A 15843-nucleotide genomic window follows, 5' to 3' on the forward strand; every position below is an offset into this window, starting at 1 on the left:
TCTAGTTCAACTAAAAACTATCTACACTAATGAATTCAAACATACGACCATAACTGACATTCTGTTTTTGTTAAATAGCACACAGAATGGTAAACTTTACAGTCTTACTCCAGCCAGTAAATATGAACTATAGATATGCTAATTCCACATTGCATTTTAATATTTTCATTTTAGTGGAAAGTCAAGTATGACAAGCTGTAAGTAGCCCCCATAACCAGTTCATTTTCAAGCAAAAGTATAAAAACCAATGTAAACATACCTGGATTTAACAACCAGCAATGGTGATGCATCTACACATTTCCCTGTGTTGTATTTCCACATTTCTTCCAATTTCAAATAACACTCTTGTACTACTTTCAACTGGTCTCTCTTTCCAGCTACAGAAAAGGCAGCCTTTCTTTTTCTGCAAGTCATTCCACGAATAAATACTGTCTCTGTGCAATTAATGTAGTCAAGTCTGTTACATCTACTAACTGTAAACTGTGTATCATTTAAAACTTTAGTCAGTTGTTTCGATGTCTGATCCTCACCCAATTTTCTTTTATACATTATCTTTTCCTTTGTAGTAATTAACTTTTGATTACAGTCATCTAATGTACTACTAGTATTTCTTTCAATTTCAAAATTATTTATACTTTTCCCTTTATTAAATTCATCAGTAACAATTTGATCATCTTTCAAACCCTCAGATTTTTCTTTGTCAACCTGTTCTGATCCCTGTCCCACTATGGAGATCAAATATTTTCTAACATCACTGAATGTTTGATGTAACACTATATCAACTAGCTGTGGCAGCTGCACATTCAGAATGTTTTCAATAGTATTAGCAAGTCTGACAGCTTTCAATGAATCTCCACCTGCTAGAATGAAGTTCTGGGCCTCTGGTATGCTTGCAGCTCTGTTTGTAAGTTCCTGTGGAAAACACAAGCAAAGTACTTTGTTAAGGAAATGCAGCCATATATTACATCACAAGTTGCGTTTTTCCTTAATGAGATTCACAATATTTGATTTTGTTTTGGCTGGGTTTAACATTGCACTGACCCAATATGACAAAAAATATGGTGACTTTCCAGCTTTTATGGTGAAGAAAGACCTTCTGTGCATTATTTCATCACAGACGGGCACCTGGGTAGAACCACTGACCTTCCATGGATTTACAATTTGCCATGCTCAAAATCTGTAAAATCTTCTAAAAAGATGATAAAACAATCCTTGTAGCCTCCAGCAATATTGATAAACCATAAGTATCTTTAAGGCACTAGTTTTTATTTTTTTTATTTTTTTTTTCCTGTTGATTAATCTATTAAATTAAATCCTAACGAACAAGGTAAATTCTCATTCATTTTATTTTTCAAATTTAAAGCTGAAATTCATGAATTTATATCCCTTGATAAAACCATGAAATTGTCTACATGGATGTGCAGTCTGATCATGATCTACACTGTTCGCAAAGGCAAAATCAATCATGCCCTGCATGGTAAGTGTTAAAGGTTAATTTGCTCTGAAAATACAGCAATGGCAAACAGTAAATGTGACTGTTAAAGCAAAGAGTCCCCTTAACAGAGGTCTTAATCTAAGAGTATCTATTTGTAGCAAGCCGCCTTATCAACTAACAGACATGATTTTAGCTGGCAGATACTATTTATTTGCATTTTCTCCATATTATATGTATATGTGTATGCGAGACTGCAACATCTGTAATGGTTAGCACTGGTGGTGTATGAAATCCATAAATACTTTGAAAACAAACCTTCCACACTGACATAAGATATTCGATAGCATTAGTTCTACCATAATTACATAATCTTTCTTGATATATGTTCTCTAGAGCATTCATGTCAACCTTCCCTGAAAAAAAACAACAGAGTTGTCAGAGGACAGTAACGCTTGACTATACAACAGCCTTGTCAACTGAATGAGTATAAAAGTCCAAAAAGGGGCATAATTTTGTAAAATTGCAAAACAGGGTAATGAAACATGTACAGTTCAGATCAGCTCATGACAATGGACAAGTGTGTGAAGTTTCAATCCGTTCCCAATAGTGAATACTTAGAAACCAGCTTACATACAAAAACTTAACAAAAAACTGCAAAATAGAAAAAGGAGCATGATTTTGTAAAAAAGCAAAGTAGAGTTATGGCACCTGTGCAATGCATGTCAGATCAGCACAGTGAACAACTATGTGAAGTTTCAATCGATTCCAATTAGTGCGTACTTACTGAGATACCAGTTTACATATAAAACCTTAACCAAAAAAGTTGAAAAAGGGCCATACTTTTGTAAAAAAAAGCAAAATATGAGTTACCTGTGCCATTAAGTCAGTTTATCACAGTGAATAAGTGTGTGAAGTTTCAATCTATTCCCACAAGTGGTTACTGTGATACCAGCTAACATAAAAAAAACTTAACAAAATCAGGATGACGACGCATGTATGAGTCCAAAAGCTCTACCTATTCTTTGAATAGTCAAGCTAAAAATTCAAAAATATATAGCTAGTATGAAACTTTTAAAGCTTGCATGAATAATTTTCTCATAAGAATATTACAAACTATCAATATCAATCTTTTTTCAAACTTCTGAAGTTGTCTGATCCCTAAAAAATAAAACATCAGTTAAAAATCTTATTCACATGTCAAAGTTATGAGGATCAATTAGATTTCAACCTCTTTCTAATAAAACTTTAAATACCAAGCCATTTTCTGATAAAACTTAAATGACCTTAAGTACCTTTCTTCTTTCTGTTAATTTGTAAGACAATTTATAACAGAAGTTTTGTTTTCATGAATACAGACAGCAAATATAGCTATGAAACTTTCTGATTTTACAAGACAATGAAAGGACAACATACCATGTTCAGTAACTGGCAGGTTTGCAATAAGTATCACACTATCTGGCCACCAGTGGGACGGCAGGTTCTCTTTCATATATACACTGACCATATCAGTGTTCGCTGTGCGTTGTGACAGTATAACAAACATTATCAGCTGATCTCCTATTAGCATTACCTCACAGTCATGAACATTTACTTTCCTCCTCCCCACCTGTAATAGTAAAACAAAAACAAATCTATGAATACTATGTACACTTAACAAAACTTCTAATGTCTTCTCGATATATTTTGCAATATACTTCATATTACTGAAGTATATTTTATAAAATTTCTGAAGTGTTTAGAACACTATTTTTTAAATAAAACGTTAAAATTTCAAAGAGATTGAAAGGCTTTAATATCTATTTAATCATTTTGCAAACCCAACTTTTAAAAATTTTAAGTAGTCACAAAATTACAGACAAATGTCCATAATTTTCAAAAGAATAAATCTGCAATACAGGAAAATCATAACACATGCAAAATGACTTTTTTATCCTGCATTATTTAACACTTTCGACCATTACATATTACACATATTTGTACATGTACATGAATGCTGAAATAAATATTGTTTAAACCAAGTGCACAGTATTATAAGACTATGAATTATGAAGGTGCCAGTTCAATCCCCAGGTAAGACCTATCATATTTTTTAAAATTTACAGAGAAAATCAGCATCTCAAAAGTTAATCATCCCCCATCTCTAATTAATAAGATACTTACAGAGAATAAGTTAACCTTTAACCCGCTGGCAGCACGTGATTCTGCCTTTGAGGCCAGTGCAGACCAAGATCAGCCTGCATGACCATGCAGGCTGATCTTGGTCTGCACTGTTTGCTATTCAGTCAGTAAATTTTCAGTGAACACTCCTTTGAATAAGAAGTGTTACTGCCCAAACTAAATGACTGATCACTGGCCAATCCATTTTAGAAATTTAGTAGGGTAATGGTTAAGGCAGGTACAGAATCAAGAAACACCATTTAGGTAAACAGTCTGCTACTATTGCATAACTCATTTACTGCAAAAAAATGATGTTAAAAACATCAATCATACAACAGAGAAATTGCAGATGAGAAAAATACTTTAAACAAAGATGTAACAATATTGCTCTACATCAAATATTTGCAAAACCATTTATATTCTTTATATTTGTTTTATGTTTATATTACTATACCACATAATGAATACATGTGTATTACAGTATTTATTTTATCCATTACTTCTTTACTTACACATAAATTAGCAACAAAGATGGCCAATTTTTTACTCTATACTGTGAAATCATCAATGTATATGGGGGACTAGTTTTGCAGATATCATCGTTTTATCAATCTGTGAAATTAAATCTCAAATGACGAGTAAAAGCCGTGCTATGAGAAAACCAACATAGTGGGTTTGCAACCAGCATGGATCCAGACCAGCCTGCGCATCCACGCAGTCTAGTCAGGATCCATGCTGTTCGCTAACAGTTTCTCTAATTGCAACAGGCTTTGAATGCGAACAGCATGGATCCATGCTGGTCACAAACCCACTATGTTGGTTTTCTCATGGCACGGCTCAATTTATATTACGGTATGCTCAAAAATTGAAATCCACACATTCATATGCATGTCACTTTGTGTACCCATGAAATAGCCATTCTGGCCCAAACAATGAGGTTTCGTACCCACCAATTTCATCCCCACAAAATTAAATGATTTCAAGATAAAAAAACATTTTACCATTTTAATTTCCTCCAGATTAATTCTCCGACCATTACGTTTTTTCTGTTCATCTCTCCTGCCAATATAGTACAGACTGTTCCCCTCTACTCTGACATCATCACCAGTATCTCTCAGTACGAGCTTATCAAAATTCAGCTCCTCACTTGCATCTATTATACACTGCCTACTCTTTCCACCTGTCAACAACGAGATATAAATTTCTTTTAATCCTTTATCTAGATATTTCATACTGAAAATTGCCCGAAAGTGTATTTAATTCAGTTTTCTTCACTATATAATTAGATTATATCCTTTCAAGGTTTAATAGTAAGGTTTTGTAAAATTTTGCAACAGAACATCTAAAATGCACACTGAATATCAGCTAATGTAAAGAAATAAAATAAGTAAAACTGTTATAAACAAAACTTTTATAAATCTTGTATGTACACTTGTACATTATGGAACCAATTAGCCTTGTATGTCAACATAGTCTAAAAATATCAGGACTTTCAACATAATAAAATTGATCTTTGTTATAGTTGTATGTCATATAGACACAGTTCTGGTCAAATGGCAACTTTCCAGATTTCATGGTGGAGGAAAATCCAAGGTGTCTCTCTTGGCCTAGTATCAGGCACAGATGAGTACCTTTACAAAACCAATGATCCTCCACAAGCCATCAGTACACTTTTTGCATATGACTACCAGAGCAAATTGAACCCATAGAGATAATGAGCAAGTGATTGCAAATATGATCATAAGTGTAGCATGAATTTTCAAAATGTTATACTGACTTTATCAGAGTTTTCAATCGCAGTTCTAAATGTCTCAGTATCTAACATTGAGATTAGACTGAACTAAGATACTGGAAGTGTTCCATATATTTTTCATACCCATCCATAGCCTGCCCTGTCCTTCAGTAACAATATTTCCTGTATCATCACAGACTTCTACCACTGTACCCTGCAGAGGATGGCCAAGAGAAATTTCTGCTGATCTCCTATGTACAAAAATCAAATATGACATTAAGTTCCATCGATGAGTCTTTTCTAGTAATTTATGTTGCTTAATTTCCAGAAATGCAGTCTCTCAGCAAGTACAATAATTTCTTCAAATGTATGACTGGCATTTTAAAGTCATATTTAGCAGCAAGTCAAAATTATCATTTATCACATCGCCCCATTCTTAAATTGTCAGTTAGCAATTTTCATTATATGAACAGACATTAGTTTGGTTGCCAGCCGGCAGTCCTCAAATTTTCTTGTGAGTATAAACTGAGTGATTTTGCAGAAGCCAAGAAAAAAGATTCCTCAATGTAATTTCAATGTATAATTGATATCCATTGTAAAAACTGCACTTCTACCAATCATATATATGTTATGGCATGATTATGTCTATCACAGTCATGTGCACATCAGCCTTGGGCAGTTATTTCAAGTAGCAAAAAGAAGGAGCTGTGATCATAAATGTTAATGGTGTCAATCAAAAGCAGACTTCTAAAATTTTTTCCCCAAGTTCTGTTGGTGGAGGGGAATACCCCACACACCTCTGTAGATAATACTTGCATGAATCCCTAGACAGTGAGTGGCAAGTAAATTGACATCAGCACCCCTCACCACTCAGCCAAGGAAGCCGAGGAAGCATGTTATTCATGAAATATATTACCTCAAGTCTCCCTCTGTAACTTCACAGTAAGTTGCCCAGCAGGAGACCTCTGTTGTACCATACAGATTGTAGAAACAAGTCTTGTTGCTAGGCGACTTTATAGACTGTAACCAGGAGCATGATGGGAACTTCTCTCCACCAAGGGCAACAACTCTCATCACAGAGTTATCTCCCAGGATGGTCTGGGATGACTTACTGGCATTAAATCTGGACATCAATGTTGGTGTTACCTGGAAAACAAGTCAAATCTGCTACCCAGATGATATGCTTTTTTAATCTTTCAGCTATATATTTCTTGGATTGTGCAGACTCAGTCAACTGTGTTTGTAAATATAAAAACATCAATGCAACATGCAATTTTAGCTTCACATAAAAATCTCTCTCAAAATAAGTACCTAACATATGCCATAAAACACATTCTTAATTATACATCAAGGCCTTCATTTTATGGCTACAGGGCCAGCTCAAAGTCAGGCAGTTTCTTCCCAAACTCCTGATGAGGCAGAACCGTTACCTCCACTCTAGCAGTACAACAAACAGTATGCCGTTTTACTGTAACACCAATTATGCATCTGCTCTTATAAATACAGTTTGTTAGCAAGTTGATTCTTTTAAGTTTGATTATTTGAAATGGATTTCATGCCATTTCTAACATACTTCAGTCAATAAATCTAGCAACTGTTAATTGATTCTGAATGAGTAATGACCCATTCTTTGCAAGTAAAGGGCAACTTCTCCACATTCATTTAAGGTAGAGGTTGAATCACTTCAGACTGCCCTGTATCAAATCTTTACAAAGAACACTGAATAGTCTCCCCTGCTGAATTCATCATCTCACACTCTATTTACTGAGCTTTAACCCTTACCCTGCTAAATTTCTATATTGAACTTGTCCATCTTCCAATTTGGACAGTACCATTAGCTGTTATAAGGGGTGCTTACCAAAAAGATACTGGCTGAATAGCAAACAGTGCAGATCATGATAGGACTGCACGGATGTGCAGGCTGATTATGATCTACATTGGTCGCAAAGGCAGAACCGATCGTGTCCAGCATTGTAAGGGTTAAGATAGGGTTATCCCTGTAAACTAAAACACTTGTTGTAAAATTTACTCTTCAAACTTTTCCATGAAAGATTTCTCCACTTGCTCTTTTTTCAAACAATTTTCCTTGCAAAGTGCTCAACATACAGGCATATATTGGACTTTAGATATACAAGGATCATACCTGAATGACAGTAACTTTATTCCTCCCGTGAATCATCTCCAACAACCGATCAGGCATCATTTTCACTGCTGGAGGTACTATCAACAGACACGCACCCACACTTAGTGCCATAAATATCTCTACAATACTAGGGTCAAAGGTCAAAGCTGTCGCTGCCAGAACAAGGTCATCAGACATCAAGGAGAACAGTTCTCTGAAAAATGAAACTACAGATTGTTTTATCATGCAAAACAAATGTCTCACACAACTTACCATGCAGAAATTGCAAAATGCCACAAATTAAGGGCCACAACTCCGGGGAAAATCAATGAACCATAACATTCCAACGATATACACAACACGGCTTGGCAGTGGTAACTCCTGTGAAGTTTGGTGGAATTGCAAACACTGGTATAGAAGAAGTAGCACAGATATCAAAGAATCTGACAAATCAGGGTCAAGACTCTACTGAAAATCAGAACAAGACAATGACATACACTAATACGCTACACACTAATCACTTGTGAGGTTGGGTAAAATTCAGCCTAATGGTATATACAGCAAGTAGTGTAAATACAGTAAAAATGACCTATCAAAAGCCATAATTCTGCTAACAAACACTGAACCGGAACATGAAGATGACACGCATAACTAAGCATGGCACTTATAACCCCTTTAACATTTGGTGGAAATCTACACAATGGTGTAAGAGGAGTTGCAAAAAAATATCATAAAAGTTGGGCCATCATTGAACATGCCGAAAAAATGCATAATAAGACTTGGCACTGATCACTCCTGTAAGGTTTGGTGGAAATCTGCCCTATTATAATAAGAGAGGTGGCCAAAACATCAAAATTTGACAAATCAAGGACCATAACTCAGCTTAAAATCACCAAATTGGAATATGCTGATGACATGCACAACTAAATTTTTTAGCAATGGACTCTTTTATTACGTATGATGTAATTCCTCCATATGGTATTGTAGCAGTTGCGTGGACAAGGTAAAATACAACAAATCATGGGCAATAACTCCACTGAAAATCATGTACATCCAGGCTTGGCAATGATTACTCCTGTGAAGCTTTGTGTAAATCCACCTGGTGGTGTCGGAGGAGTTGTGTGGACAAACTTTGTAACATGCAGATGAACAAACAGATGGACAACACTAAATCAATATGTCTCACCCACTCAGGGGGAGACATAATTATATAAATCTAAATTATTGAAAAGTATAATGTTAAAATGTTAATAAAAATATATATAGTTTCACACTGACTGAAAAATATCAAGTAAAAAAAAATTGTTTAAACCATTTAAAAATAAGAAAAAGAAAAACAATTGTTTGTCTTACATGATTGTAGGACACTTGCCCCCCAATGAAAAAATGTACTACCAGATATTTGCCCCCCAGTTGAAATGGCAGATAGGACATTTGCCCCCTACTTCTTATTTTTAGAATGGACATTAGCCCCCAAATATTTTTGTCCTATGTGCTAGTAGATTTACTGTGTTTTATGTTGTTTTATTATCAAAATTACTCTAAAAGGTAATTTTCAGTAAAAAAAAAATATTTTATTGATAAAAATTTTATGAATATGTTAATTACATTCAGGTGTTAAAGTAAATAATAGCCTATTATTGAGTTATAAAAGTGCTCATAACAATCTTATAATTTTTTAATTTGTGCAATGTTTTTAACACTAAAACTTGTTAATTTGGCAATTATCTACTAGAAAGATGTAAGAATGTCCTATCTACCATTTCAAATGGGGGGCAAATGTCCAGCAGTCCACTTTTTTATGGGGGGGTGGGGTGGGGGGGGGGGGGGGGCAAATGTCCGGATCCCATCTTAATGCATGATAAAACATTTCACTCATGAAAACCAGATTTTATATTTTCATTCATGGCTTTGCCACTTTAAAAAATATTGTATCTGCTGTTCACTCAATATCTTCTATTAATTGTTCTGAAATTCAATCTCCTCTTTACTTACATAACAAGGCAGTCCGAAAGACAGCTAAATCACCCGCCACTGTTATGGATAGTGAAAGGGTAAACCTTTGACCTTGAGCTGTGACCCTGACCTTGAACTGACATAGCTGACTCATGAATTCTGCACATCGTCTTGATGAGGTGATTATTTGACCCAAGTTTGATGAAAATCCTTCAAGGGGTTTACAAGATACAGAGCTTAAACCTTTGACCTTCAGTTGTGACCTTGACCTTCAGTTGACATGGCTGACTCATGAGTTCTTGATGAGGTGATCCTTTGACCCAAGTTTGATGAAAATCCTTCAAGGGGTTTAGGAGATATGGAGCTGACACGAAAGTGTTACGGACGGACGGACAGAGACCATTCCTATAACCCCCCACCACTCGTGGCGGGGGATTAATTATTCTGAAAACTTTAAAATGCACAACCTCATGCACCCATGAAACAGCCTGTTTTTGCTAAAACCATGAAAGTTCATTTTAATGAAATGAAAAGATTACACAGTAAAGAGCATATTAACCTTTAGCCTGCTGGCAGCAAGAGATTCTGCATTTGCTACAAGTGCAGACAAAGATCAGCCTGCATTGTTTGCTATTCAGTAGGTACATTTTCAGTGAACAACCCTTTGATAAACTAGTGGTACTGCCCGAACTGAATAATGGACCAATCCATTTTAGAAATTTAGCAGGGTAAAGGTTAATATAAACATAATGTAACTAACCTCAAATGAAGGATGTTAGGTACAACACATTCATTTGGAACCATAACAACTTTAGGTTTGCCAGTGGTCCCTGATGTAGTGATACAGTATGCCAGACTATTTACATGTTTCTTTCTCACAACTGATGTAAACTGTACTAAAAAATAGTCCTCTAATCCAGGAACAGTGAGCCCAGTGGAAACACCCTCTTCTGCTTCAATGCAATGCTGTACAGCCTGTATAAAATAATATGATCTGTCACTGAGAAGTTACTACTATTTTTGCACAAACTTATGACAGCAGAACTACTGTTTAACCAAAGAAGTATAGATACATTTTATAGCTCTTTGGTTTAACTAGTCAAAAATACCTAGGAGGATCAAAGACCTTCCAATAATACCAAATGTATTTTTTATAAAAATAGTACAATCAATATTTGATCTATGACTAAAATTCTTATAAAATAACCACCGCTTAGCTACACATTGTTTGGCAATCAGAGATTCCATGCGCAAATTATCTCACTTAAAAGTGATAGAAATTCGTTAGACAAAATTAAACTAAGTTATTCATTTTGTCAGTAAATTAACGTCACCAGTACAATCAACCTCTGTACAACACATCAATAGAAATGAGCCGTGCCATGAGAAAACCAACATAGTGGGTTTGCGACCAGCATGGATCCAGACCAGCCTGCGCATCCGCACAGTCTGGTCAGGCTCCATGCTGTTCGCTTTTAAAGCCTATTGGAATTGGAGAAACTGTTAGCAAACAGCATGGATCCTGACCAGACTGCACGGATGCGCAGGCTGGTCTGGATCCATGCTGGTCGCAAACCCACTATGTTGGTTTTCTCATGGCATTGCTCAGATGTCTTCCAAGCAGTGTTGTTTGTAGAATATGCACTGTTTATATAACTTAAATCATGCTTGAAGTCTAGTGATGGGTTTCAAGTGTTCCTTTACTTGTTGTGCCTACCCATTTCTCTCAAAAATACTGTTGGCAATCTGTATGACATCTATGTATTAAAATATATTGTATTGCTACAATATTTAACTTTGGACAATATTTCATGTGTGTACCTGAATAAAGTCTTGGTGTATCAAAACAACCTGGGCACCAACATCTTTAAGCACTTGCATAGCATACACAAAACCCTTCACATCAAAGTTGTAGAAGACCGCTTTACATCCAAGGACCCTAAGGAAAGAAAGAAAAGTAATCCCTTTTAGAAAGAATTAACACTTCAACTTTACTTCACATAATTATTATACAAAATTCTTGCATAAATTATGTAGGAGTCAACTTTATGCATATTTCTAATACAAGGTGGAAATACATGTAGTTACTACTAGTTAGACTCATACTGAACCTTCGGTCTCACTATTCAAATACTGAGAAATCATGATCATTCATGGAGACTATGATCTTCGATTCTGTGGTTACACGAATATAACGAAATTTGAGCTCTCCACAACATAGCCATTTTGGCCAAATCCACGAAATTCTATGATGATTTCACCATTCACAATATACTCAAATGACCTATTAGAGTCATACACTCTCCAATACCATGTAAGAAATATTCAGTTATTAAACCTTTACCCTGCTAAATTTCCAAAATGGACTGGTCTATCATTGAATTTGAGCAGTACCACTTATTATTTCAAGGGGTGTTCAATGAAAATTTACTGACTGAATAGCGAACAGTGCAGACCATGATCAGCCTGCACGAACATGCAGGCTGAACTTGGTCTGCACTGGTCGCAAAGGCAAAATTACTTGCCGCCAGCAGGCTAAAGGTTAACTAAAGTACAAAGGTAATCAACATTTAAACATTTACCCAAGTAAAATGGCTGGCATGCGGTGATCTATCTTTAGACATAAACCTACAACTTCCTTCTCTCTCCCAGTGAACAACTTCTTCACCTGAACAATATACATTATTTAATATCTGAGATAAATAAAAAACATCTTTCAAAATAATTTTACTAAACAAATGTTTCAGTCTATTGAAATGTGCTTTTGAAACGCTTATTTCTAATATTCTAGTAAAATAGCTTAAATGATCAAGAAAATGGTCACAGTGCAACCAAATCCAGACTACAGAATTTCACTGTAAGGACTTGTTTGTAACTTAAGAAAACAAATCTGCACGCACTGCTTTTATGTTAATTGAGAGCTTTTACATAACTCACAAAACTGATATAAAACAGTGTTACACACTATTAATCTTAATAAAGACTTGAGATAGAATATGAGCCACGCCATGAGAAAACCAACATAGTGCATTTGCGACCAGCATGGATCCAGACGAGCCTACGCATCCGTGCAGTCTGGTCAGAATCCATGCTGTTTACTAACGGTTTCTCTAATTGCAATAGGCTTTAAAGTGAACAGCATGGATCCTGACCAGACTGCGTGGATGCGCAGGCTGGTCTGGATCCATGCTGGTCGCAAACGCACTATGTTGGTGCAGCTCATATGTTGATGAATACCTCTCATACCTGTCTACAGAACTAGGAAACAAAAGCAAGGCAAGATTTCTAAGAGTATCACCTGTATGGAAATGCTCCACAGTTGTTTGTAAGAGATGCTCGACTGATGGTCCCCATTATCATACAGAACAGCTTGTCTGTCGGCATGCTTGCTGTAAGCTTCCTCAACCAAACCAAGCAGCATTAAACCCCCATCAGCCATACTGGAACTGTCATAGTATTTTGCTGGAAGTTCATGAAAATCTGTAAGAGAAAGTGTTTGCATTAAAATAAACTAGAAGATGCTTTTGTAGAAAAGCGCATGTCTCCCCCAAAGCATAGTAGTAATAGGCAAGAAGTCAATAGGGGACAGGAGCGAAAGACAAACAGACACTGAGCCGTGCATGAGAAAACCAAGATAGTGGGTTTGCGACCAGCATGGATCCAGACCAGCCTGCGCATCCGCATAGTCTGGTCAGACACCATGCTGTTCGCTTTTAAAGCCTACTGCAATTAGAGAAACCATTAGCGAACAGCATGGATCTTGACCAGACTGCGTGGATGTTGGTCGCAAAGCCACTGTGTTGGTTTTCCCATGGCACGGCTCACACTGATGGTTGGCTTAGTGACTGAAATGCAATAGGGATCATCTCCTCTGCATGTGCAATCATCCTATGAAGATTCAACATTCTGGGTCAAGTTGTTCTTAAATTATTGATCGGAACCAGTTTTCCATGTTCAGGCCCGTCACTGACCTTGATGGAGTGATCTCAAAAACAATAGGGGTCATCTACACTATACCACGTATCACTCTATGGAGTTCAAAGGTTCTAGATAAATGGTTCTCAGGTTATTGATCAGAAATGAAGTGTGACAGACTGAAAGACGGACAGACAGAGCAAAAACAATATTTCTCCCTCAGTGGGGCGTGGTGTAGGGAGAGATAATTAGGTATGGTTTCTCTGTTTCCATTTGCGCATGAAATACATGAGCATTTCCAAATTGTGTAAAAGCCACACATACTTGAAACACATACATGTATTTTATAGAAAATGGGGTTTCCTAAACTGCAACTGATTTTTTATATTAACATTCATTTTTCTTTTAAATGAATTCACACTGTTGTTACTGATCTCATGTTGCATACTCTTACTTCATACATTTATACTAAATTATTTAAGCTTATATGAAATCATGGGTATTTTTAATAACATTTTATGTAACAGAGATACGGCAGGAACATTAAACATTAATAATAACTTTACTTTGTAAAGCTAATTAACAACTAAAACCACTTCCGAATCAAACTGATGGAATATATGTCTTTAACGTTTCATGAACTGGTTACAGAGGCAAATAAGATGACATTAATGGCAACTTCTTTGTTGTACATGGCATGCATACCTTATATAGCAAAGAAGTTCCCCAGAAGACAAACTAGTAAGTAAGTGAAGTATATATAAATGTAGATCTGTATCAGTGTTTTTTTTCCCCTTTTATTATAGGGGCCGTTAACAGGCCCCTTCCCGTTAGAAAATTTCTTTCAAATCATGAAATTTTCCCCAAAATTTGACTTTACATCAGGTTTTTTTTATTCTCCTTTGCCCAAATACAGAGCTATTTTCCCCAAAATCACAGGCCTGGGTCCCTTCCCCTCTTGATAAAAAAAACCCTGTAAACATGTTGAATTAGGCATGTGATCAAGTCATTATCATTTTCATTTATTTTCTCTAGGTTTGTATAATAAATGATAACAGGTAGCTACATGTAGTAGGGTAGAGTATCAGGGGGCACTTCTTTGCTATTGAGCTAGCTTTTATAGCGACGTAGAAGTGTCCGCCTTAGGTGTGAGAGGTCCTGGGTTCGATTCCCGGTCAGGCCTGAAGTATTTTCAGCCTGTTACATTTGGCGCCAATGTAAATAATGATAATGGACACCTTGGAACGCCCCACAGAGGTTCAAATTGACATGGGCGAATTTTAAAATGGAGAGGGTGTATGTAGTACATCTACATCTACATCTGCATGTTCATACTATACATGATACTCCCGAACAATCGTTTACGATTATGATTGCGAGGCAAGAGTATGAAAAACAGTGAGTTAGTTTTCAATGGTGCTAGGTTTAAAAGATATAGAACAGTAGTAGGGTAGAGTATAAGGGTGCACTTATAAATACTTCTTTGCTACTGAGTTAACTTTTATAGCGATGTGGCAGTGTCTGCTTTAGGTGTGAAAGGTTCCCGATTCGATTATATTTTGACGCCCAACCCTACTACAGCTACAAACTGTTTAATATTGTCTGATTCCAATACAGGCAGACTGTACAGTAGTTCTACCACAATCTAACAATTCAAATATGAAAAACAGAGGTTCAAAATAACTAGCCTTACTCATTTGGCTTATCGGGATGACTTATCTATGATCGAAATCCATGATAAAAACTGTGAAAGACGAGAAAGATTTTATGAATAGAGGTCTATAAATGTAGGCGTTGTTGGTTTGCTTGTTAAAATTATTGAATAGATCTTATTGGATTTGGCGTGTTTGTCTTTTGTGTTGGCAGCTCAGATCAAGAGATAGTAAATCTGAAATTAAGTTCGGATTTCAATTCTGATGTATCCAAATACAGACAATAACTAATCTTAAATTGACATAAATGTACATGTTGTACTAGTATGCTATTTATATAAAAAATAATGAAGATATTAGCGCTTTGAGGTAAATCAGTAAATTAAAAGGTAAGTCAAGGTTTATCTTACTTCATTCTTTAATAATGCTCATGCATAAAGACCGTGTACAATATTAGCGATTATATTTGCCAGAAGATAAGGATTTAGGAAAGTTTTACTTTCTCACAATGAAAATATTATTTTACGACCTCGCCAACAAAATTTTTGCAAAAATAATTTGTTAACCTTAAAAAATGGGAAAAATTTCAAACCTTCGGTGTCGAGTCACGGAAGCGGCAGTAAAGAATAAAAGATAAAATTTCAAAAATAAAGTAAACTTTGAGGATATTAAAAAAAAAAGTTACTACATCTTAATTACAAAAATGTTTTATGATAATCTGCAAAACTTTTTTATTCATTTTCTCTGTTTAAACCTTGAAAAAAGGATAATCTTAAACACTACCGCTACATAGCGTAATGGCTGATATCCCCCCTCACCGTAAAACCGGGAACGGGTACGTTTATTGGTGGTTTATACCGGAAAACGGGATTTA

At 35.8% G+C, this 15843-nt stretch overlaps 1 protein-coding gene across 1 annotated transcript in view; it reads right to left on the minus strand.

Annotated features, from left to right (window-relative positions):
• The window catches only part of LOC123547233 (beta-alanine-activating enzyme-like), a 54867-nt gene that overhangs the window by 32720 nt on the left and 6304 nt on the right, over positions 1-15843 (minus strand). The window contains exons 2-12 of the mRNA XM_053551494.1: positions 12701-12882; positions 11985-12070; positions 11224-11341; positions 10163-10377; positions 7468-7660; positions 6241-6470; positions 5469-5575; positions 4594-4772; positions 2849-3041; positions 1751-1848; positions 260-912 (exon numbers count right to left, since the gene is read on the minus strand). Coding sequence (XP_053407469.1) covers positions 260-912; positions 1751-1848; positions 2849-3041; positions 4594-4772; positions 5469-5575; positions 6241-6470; positions 7468-7660; positions 10163-10377; positions 11224-11341; positions 11985-12070; positions 12701-12841 — 2213 coding nt within the window. The 5' untranslated portion in view covers positions 12842-12882. The remainder of the gene's footprint in view (positions 1-259; positions 913-1750; positions 1849-2848; positions 3042-4593; positions 4773-5468; positions 5576-6240; positions 6471-7467; positions 7661-10162; positions 10378-11223; positions 11342-11984; positions 12071-12700; positions 12883-15843) is intronic.

This window comes from Mercenaria mercenaria, chromosome 9 (genome assembly GCF_021730395.1).
Source record: "Mercenaria mercenaria strain notata chromosome 9, MADL_Memer_1, whole genome shotgun sequence".
Lineage (NCBI taxonomy): Eukaryota > Metazoa > Mollusca > Bivalvia > Venerida > Veneridae > Mercenaria > Mercenaria mercenaria.